The following is a 7948-nucleotide window of genomic DNA, read 5'->3' as shown; positions in this document are numbered from 1 at the left end:
CTCTTCTCTTTCCTTCCACTGTGTCTTTTCTTCCTTTCCCTATTTAATATTGACATTCATGGACACATCTTGTTTTCCAGATGTTTCCCTTCCTTCAAATCCTCCACCTAAGATTAAACACTAATAAAGCATGATGATGGGAAATCATGATCATCATAGTAACAATCAGAGTGTACTAAGACAAGTGGAACTCTTTGGCCCAGGATGAATAACTAGCAGTTTATTCTGCATCCTGCATCCCTGGATGAAGCAAACTCGTGCCCTTTTCCATGTGGAGTTGTCAAGCTGTGAGATAATCAATGTGATTGAGGGAAGGCAACAAACAGGAAAGCATCATCATCTGGAAGATGCCAGTGGCGAGTGCAGGGAGGGCTGCCCGGCAGCTACAGATCGCATCCATCCAACCACCGCGCCAGAGTGTCAGAGTACCGGCAGTTCAGGGACCAGGAGCGCCTGCAGAGAGGAAGGCCAGGGAGAGTGAACAGGAGGGGGCCCCCACAGTCACAGCTCGGCATCTCTAGGGAGCTCAGCCCCCGCTGGCCCATTTACACCCCCTGCCTGGCCCTGGGGCATTTGAGTGGGCACATTTCTGAAGGCTTTTGTGCATCCCAAGTCCGTCTCTCTTGCTGTCTCCCCCACCCGCTGGCATGTGTGCTGGAGCTCCTTCTATCCTTCTGCTCACAACATCCCCCTCCTTCCCACAAATCCCACACTGTGAGATGGGGAGGCTGAGCTATGTACTGAGAAATCCTTCTGCAACCCCGCAAGGTAAGTATTTTTAACTTTGCTGAAGTGAGCATCAGAGAAGCTCTGTGATTTATATGGTTAAGTACTAGGCAGACCCTAGTTCTGAAATGGGAACCCTTGTCCCTGGCCAGGGCCTCTGTCACTTTCCCATACACCTGCTTCATGCCTCACCTCTGCCTAGTCAACTGGACTGAGTTTCTCAAATCTCTTCTCCTGGTGCCCCTAAACATGACCCCCCTATTACCAGCCCCTGGGCCAGTATCCAGACCCCAGGTCCTCATATCCCAACCTAGAAGGTGCAGGAGCCACCAGGCCAGCACAGGCCATTAGAAATCTTGTTTAGTTCATCCCATTCCTCGGCATGAAGCTCCATGAGTCTTCTGGGGTAGGGGCTCCCAGAGTTGGAGAAGGGGCCATGGCCCCCTGGCCTCTCATAACTACAAAGCAGCAGGGAAAACACACACATCCATATTTCAGAAATCGCAGAGCTCTCCAGAGCCCTGGGCAGGCACTGCAGAAGGGACTCCTGGGGGCACACAGAGCCTGGGTCTTCTCCCTTCCTGTCTGCCCCAACTCCACAGAGCAGCCTGATCTGAGCTCTGGAAAACCCCAGTAACATTAGCTTAATAGGAGCTCACCTCACTGGGAATCCTGAGAGATTAGAGGCCTCGATCAGCCTGGCCCAGCACATCTCTACTTAGTGCCATACAATGAGGATGATTTTAGCTCATTAGTGCTTACCCAAGGGGGCCAGCCAAGCTTCCCAATTAATTAGAAAGTTGAGGCTATGTACGAAAGATATTTCAAACACTCAGAAGACAGTCAACATTAACAAGAGGATTCCCACTTTAAAATGCAATCTATTAAATCAGTGAGAAAAATGGGTTCATGAAAAAGTGGTGCTGACTATTTACAATAGCTAAGACATGGAAACAACCTAAATGTCCATCAACAGATGACTGGATAAAGACGATATGGTATATATATACAATAGAATACTACTCAGCCATAAAAAGGAATATAATGCAGTTAGCAGCAACATGGATGGACCTGGAGATCGTCATTCTAAGTAAAGTAAGCCAGAAAAAGAAAGAAAAATGCCATGATATTGCTTATATGTGGAATCTTAAAAAAAGGACACAAATGAACTTATCTACAAAACAGAAACAGACTCACAGACATAAAGAACTTATGGTTACCAGCGGGGAAAGGGGGTGGAAAGAGATAAACTGGGAATTCAAAATCTGCACATTTTGGGGAGTGATGGAAATGTTAGCTATCTTGATTGTGATGGTGGTTTCATGGATGTATATACATCTATCAAAATTCATTAAATTGTACATCTGAAATATATATAGTTTACTGTACAGGATCCATACCACAATAAAGGTGTTAAAAAAAAAAGTGGTGCTGAGACTACTGACTAGCCATTTGAAAAATAGGAAACTGGATTCCCTATCTCACTTTTTATATCAAAATAAATTCCAAGAAGGCCCAATATTTAAGAATTGAAAACAAGGAAATTTTACATTCTAATTTATTTCACAAAAACTTAACATAGGGCTATTTTGTGTTAGGCACTGGCTTGATTTCTTTATAATCCTGCAGTAGGAAAGACTTTACTAACAAGATTTCCTATAAACCTAGAAGCCATCAAACTAAAGACTGAGGGATTTCATTCTGTGAAAATGTAAAACTCTTGCATGATGAAAATACAATAAATAAAGTTAAAATACAAATAACAGACCTGAAAAAATAGTTCACATAAGTATCAATGACAAAGGTCTAATAACCTTGATTTTAAAAGAACACATATAAAATAGTAAAAACTAAAGAAAACATTACCATCCCAGGAGAAAAATGGGCTTAAGGATATGAATAAGCAGTTCACAGAAGACTAGTCAACGAATATATGAAAAGATACCCGACAAGATTCTGTGCACTTTAAAAATGCAAAGCAAAACAGAATGGTATCATTTTACAAGTCTTAATTTCCAAAAACCACATAAATTTGAATGCTCCGGGCTAGTGAGCTGGGGAACACAGGCCCCCTTCTCATGCAGAGAGGCTGGAGGTGCCCCTTTCTGAATTGCCGATTTAGCAATCTCTCCGATGTTTAGATGCACCAGAGGCCCCAGCAAGTCTTCTGCAAGGGATTTCCCTGAAAGAACAAATTCATACAAATAATAGCAAGATGCTCATCGTAGAATTGTTTGAAACAAAGTGGAAACAACGTAAGTGTTCATTAACAGGGACTGGTGGATAATGACTTGCAACATCTATAACCACAAGGTACCAAGCAGCTGTTCCAGGAGTGGCAGAGACCTGGAGACAGAGATATGCCAGGATTCACAAGCTCTGTTAATAAGTGAAAGAAGCTAGGTGTAGGTCAGTGCAGGGATTCCACATGAGTTTGAAAATATTTGTGCACTGATTTTTCTCTGATTTATAAGACGTTAACAGTGGTGACTTTCAGGAGGCTGCTGATAAGAAAGGAAAGTTTAATTTTCATTTTTTGTTTTTAAACATGTATGTATTATTTTATTTTTAGAAATAATAAATTAAAAGTAAAAAATTTTAAATGGCTTCTGGATAACTGCCCTAAATGCAGTCTTCAACAAACATTTAGGGGCACCTATTATGTGCCATGCAGAGAGCTAGATGCTAGAGATTCAGAGGCAAGAAAAAAAGGCAAAAATCTCTGGCTGAACTTAGCTCCAAAAGACACAGAAAAAGATAATAAAGCAACTACAAAAGCCACGACCCCTGAGATGGACACATCTTCTGTTGCCAGATTCTGGACAGTGTCTCCACTGCTTACAGGGCCTGTGGATTACAGTGAGGACCACCACTCAGGCTTCCACTAGTGAAATGAATCCACCTGCAGGTCAACCCTTCCCCCGCTAACTGGCCCTGCTCAGAAACCCTGAGTCTGCCCCACAGAAGAACTGGACAGCGTCCTTTGATTGCCTCCTACATAACCAGAGCATGGATCCCCCGTGTAAATCACCCTGGCAAAAGCTGACACTTACAATAGTGCAGATCCAGGATCAATTCCAGCCCTGTGGTCATGAGTAAGTTACTCTACTTCTCTGTGCCTCTGTTTCCTCATTTTTAAAGTGGGGATAAGAATACTCACTGCAGAGGGATTTGTGAAGGTTAAGTAATGCTGTTTATGTAAATATACAAAGCCTACACCTTAAAGCAGTCAAGAAATTATAGCTATTATTGAAGGATTTCCACTGTTGTAAGATAATCTTCTATTGTAAGAGGCATCAATGATTTATTAACAACTTTAGGGGAAGGACACAGAGATTGCAAGATAAACCTAATTTCAGATATATTAAGATGTACAATTTGGAACTGAAGAAATAGGACGTTGTCTCTAGATCTAGATTACAATGTCTAGAATCAACCAGGCAGTCAATTATGAAATGCAGGGAGGAAAGGGTGGAAAATACAGGGGAAGGTGTCAATTGGTGGTGACACAGTGTCTACTGGGTAACGGTGGCCCACCTCGATGAGTGGTATAGGTGAAGGTGGTGCAGTGCACGCTGGAACTGGGGGTTTTCATGTGTTCCCCGGTTCAGCTAGTGAGAAGGAACCAGGCACATACATCAGAAAAGTCTCCAAACCAGAAACTGGGCCAAGAAGCATGTACACCAACCTATGCTGAGATGGACATCTAAGAAGGGAGTCTGACCATCATTCAAATAACAGTGATCAGAGCCAGGAAAATGTCAAACAACCTACCTATTGGCAAATACTGAATATGGTAAATCTGTTCTTATTCAAGGAAGGATAAAACTAACATGGGACCCATGAGAAAGATTCCAAGAAGAAAAGGGAGCATCATAATGAAATTCGGAGGAGCATTCTTCTGAAGGTAGCGTACTGCAGGATCCAGAAGTAAGGCTGTTAAAACTGACATCCTCAATAAGACGAAACCAGATATGACTTCTGGAGGAAGCCATGGGAGAGAAGAGAGATACAAAGGCAACAGTTTGAATTTAAAAAGGAAGATGGATAGACTAACACAAAATTGCAAAGCAACTAAAAATCTACTAACCAAAATTCAACTCCCATTTATGATTAAAACAAAATTTAACAAACTGGAAATGTGAAGGAGCTCTCTTAATCTGATTAACAACATCTCAGAAAACTTAAGGAAAACACACTTAATGATAAAATATTGAACTTCTTCCCTGTGAGACTGGGTTGAGATAAGGATGCCATTATCATCACTTCCATTCAACATTTACTAGAGATCCTAGCCAATCAATAAGGCAAGAAAAAGAAAGAAAAGTAGAGCCCAATGTGAAAGGTAAAAGAATAAAGCTTTTAGAAAAGAAACTAAGGAGAATGTCCTTATGACCTAGGAATAGGCAAGTCTTTAAAATAACCAAAAGTAACTATAAAGGGAAAGTAATGATAAGTTAGACTCGTTAAGACTAAGAACTTCTGTTTAGCAAGGCTCCATTAAGGTGAAAAGTAATCCACAGAATGAAAGAAGATATTTGCAATACTTGTATCCAACGAAAAACTTTTATCCAGAATATATAAATAACTCCTAACAAATGAATAAGAAAAAGACATACACAAAAGAAAAACTGGCAAAACAAACAAACAAACAAACAAAACTTGAACAAGCACCTCACTAAACAAGATATCTAAACAGCCAATAAACAACTGAAAAATTGCATTAGTCATCAGGCAAGTGTAAAATGCAAACGAAAATAAGACAAAATTATTATACACCTATCATGGCAAAGGTTTTGTAATTGGTCAGAGTGCAGTAAATGGGCATTTTACCTAACTCTTAATATTAGTATAAATTGGTACAAGCTTGCTGGAGAGTCATTTCACAACAAACAGAACTTTAAAAGTATTCAAAAACTTTTGCAGAAATTTATATGAAAGAAATAATCAGAGATTTATTTCAAGGATGCTCATCCTAGCATCCTGCAGGACCCTAAACAAGATTTGAGGGGGAAAAGATGTTCAACTTAAGACAATCTGATAATTATTTCCTTCCTGCTGTAGTCTTGGGGTGGCAGACCTCAGTGGTGTCCTACTGCTTAACTTGATGAGTGGGATCCCACTAGTTTGGGACTTCAGATATGTAGCAACCAAGATTAAGATTTAAGATAATGGGTAAAATAATGGGTAAAAGTCATTAACACAGGCTACTTAAAGATGTACTACTTACCATGCTCCCATCCCTCTTTTTCCTTTTACAATTTTCTTTGCACATTCAATTGTCTCATTTAAATTCGGATTCAGTAAAGCTGTAAAGAAAATAAAGTGGAATGACACCATGCCACCGCCTGGCAGCCAAGTCAGAGTGATGTCAGGAAGGTAGCAGGTACTCACAGTGGAGAGGCTTCCATATGATTCCAAGAATAAATCTACCCCTAGATTTTTCTCAGACAACACTGGGAGCTAGCAGAGTGTGGTCACCTTTTATTCAATCAATTGATTTTTTTCTTGTAATTCTTATAACAATATTTTCATTAAAATGTACATGTAGTGTGAATATTCTGTGCTAGGCAACATAAGAAGCCGTGGAGACGGAATGAGAAACACAGTAAATCCATGCCTGCCTCCACAGAGCCTGCAGCCTAGAAGCGGGTAGATACAGACTGTAGACAATTAATAATACGAAGGATACCTGGACCGATGGGGGAATGCAGCAATGAGTGGGTGCACCTAATTCAGACTTGAATAAAGGGTCAAGGAAGGCCTCCCCTGGGCCCCTACCTTGGATTTGGCTCAGCCCAGCCTTTGCCAGGCCCTCCTCCCAGCTCCAAACTTGTCAGCTCCGGCCGCTGGGAAAGCAGACCTCCGAGCTCGATGTGGCAGCCCCAAGTGCCCCAGAGTGGAAGAAGGGAAGGACCTACCAGAGCAGGACACGTGGCAACGGTTCTTGCCATGGTCACACCAGTCATTGTTGCGGATCTGAAAGAGGCCGTAGCCGGTGAAGTTACCATTCGAGTTGTCGTAGACGGCCGTGGGGTTGAATTTGCTCTCAAAATAAGCCAGGCACACCCCTAAGACAGAACAGGAGCTGTGTGGCTCAGAGGAGAACTGGGGAGGCCTGGGCAGGGGGCCGAGAGGGGCTACTCACAGTTTTCAAGGCTGTAGCCCTCAAAATCACTCAGGCCTCCTTCGTGGAGCTTCTTAGCCACCACACAGCGCCCCAAGACAGCAGCACCACTTGGAACCACCAGGTACCCAATAAGGGAGAGGACCACGGATGCCTTCATCTTCTCCAGCTGAGGGCAACGGCTGCCAGGTGAGGGAGCCGCGTCACAGATAATTCCTACCAAGACCACAGGGCTCTGGTGGAAAAGAAGGGTGCTGTGGGGATGGGGGTGTGCAACTCAGTGTGTTCAGGGAAAGGGGAGGTCCTCCTGGCTTAACCACAATCCTCCCCACCCTAACTTTCTGCTTCGTATCACTGCAAACCCACAACACCTGAGGCCTTGCCTCTCCTCCTCCTCTGACCTCCTGATTCCTCAGGAAACTGCTCTCCTAACGGTCTCCTTCCCAACCCCTACCCTCTCTCTTTCCCTCCAGCAAAACCCAACAGATTCTTCTTGGGTTTTTTCCTCACTCATTTCTCCTTGACAGTAGATACAGGTGCTCCAATCCTTTCTTCCCCTTTATTGTGAAAGTAGAACTTGTTCATTAAACACATTTTGGGAAATAGAAAAAGAAGAAAGAAAAAATATTTGTTATGGTCCCACCCTACTCGAGCACAACCTCTACTGTCCGATTGAATTATTTCCACCACTGCCTTTTATTCTGGAATATATTCCGAGCTGTGGTCCTAACCTTTACAGTCTTGGTTTTCAACAAACTAAACTCCACTGAGCTTTTCTCTTGCTGTCCTCACAGAGACAAACCCTGGTCCAGCCCAGACCTGCCACTGGGTCGTATTGGAAACAGCAGACAAGTCCCTTAGCCTCACGGTCCTCTGCTTTCTTGTCTGTGAAGGGAGTAGGGTAACTTGTTGGATGCTCCAAGAATTGACTCTTGAGTTCATCCTGCTCCATTTCTGCTGTCACCACCTAAATCCACCTCAACACCATCATGTAAACTTGCTTCATCACTGCAGACTGAGTCATAGCCCAGCCTCCTGGTCTCTCCCCCTCCAAGTGGTGTTTTCTACCATGACTGAGGAATGTCCCTAAAGCAC

General features: G+C 42.9%; 1 protein-coding gene across 1 annotated transcript; it reads right to left on the bottom strand.

The window, feature by feature from the left end:
• Positions 1–383: 383 nt before the first annotated feature.
• Positions 384–7161, bottom strand: LYZL4 (lysozyme like 4). The gene is made up of 4 exons (XM_010974815.3): positions 6875–7161; positions 6648–6797; positions 5957–6035; positions 384–453 (listed from the first exon to the last, which is right to left on the bottom strand). The coding sequence occupies exons 1-4, from the start codon at positions 7011–7013 to the stop codon at positions 384–386; spliced, it is 438 nt and encodes a 145-aa protein (XP_010973117.1). The 5' UTR covers positions 7014–7161.
• Between the last annotated feature and the right edge of the window lie 787 nt (positions 7162–7948).

The sequence above is a fragment of the Camelus dromedarius genome, chromosome 17, assembly GCF_036321535.1.
Source record: "Camelus dromedarius isolate mCamDro1 chromosome 17, mCamDro1.pat, whole genome shotgun sequence".
Taxonomy (NCBI): Eukaryota; Metazoa; Chordata; class Mammalia; order Artiodactyla; family Camelidae; genus Camelus; species Camelus dromedarius.
Note: the sequence above shows the minus strand (reverse complement) of the source record. Positions and strands in the feature narration are given on the sequence as shown.

Bases quoted from the DNA above. Each gene is read 5' to 3' on its own strand.
- LYZL4 (XM_010974815.3), bottom strand. From the start codon at position 7,013: ATGAAGGCATCCGTGGTCCTCTCCCTTATTGGGTACCTGGTGGTTCCA. The intron at 6,798-6,874 runs GTGAGTAGCCCC...GTTCTGTCTTAG, and splicing joins GGGCTACAGCCTTGAAAACT to GGGTGTGCCTGGCTTATTTT. The intron at 6,036-6,647 runs GTAGGTCCTTCC...TTTTCTTTACAG, and splicing joins TTGCCACGTGTCCTGCTCTG to CTTTACTGAATCCGAATTTA.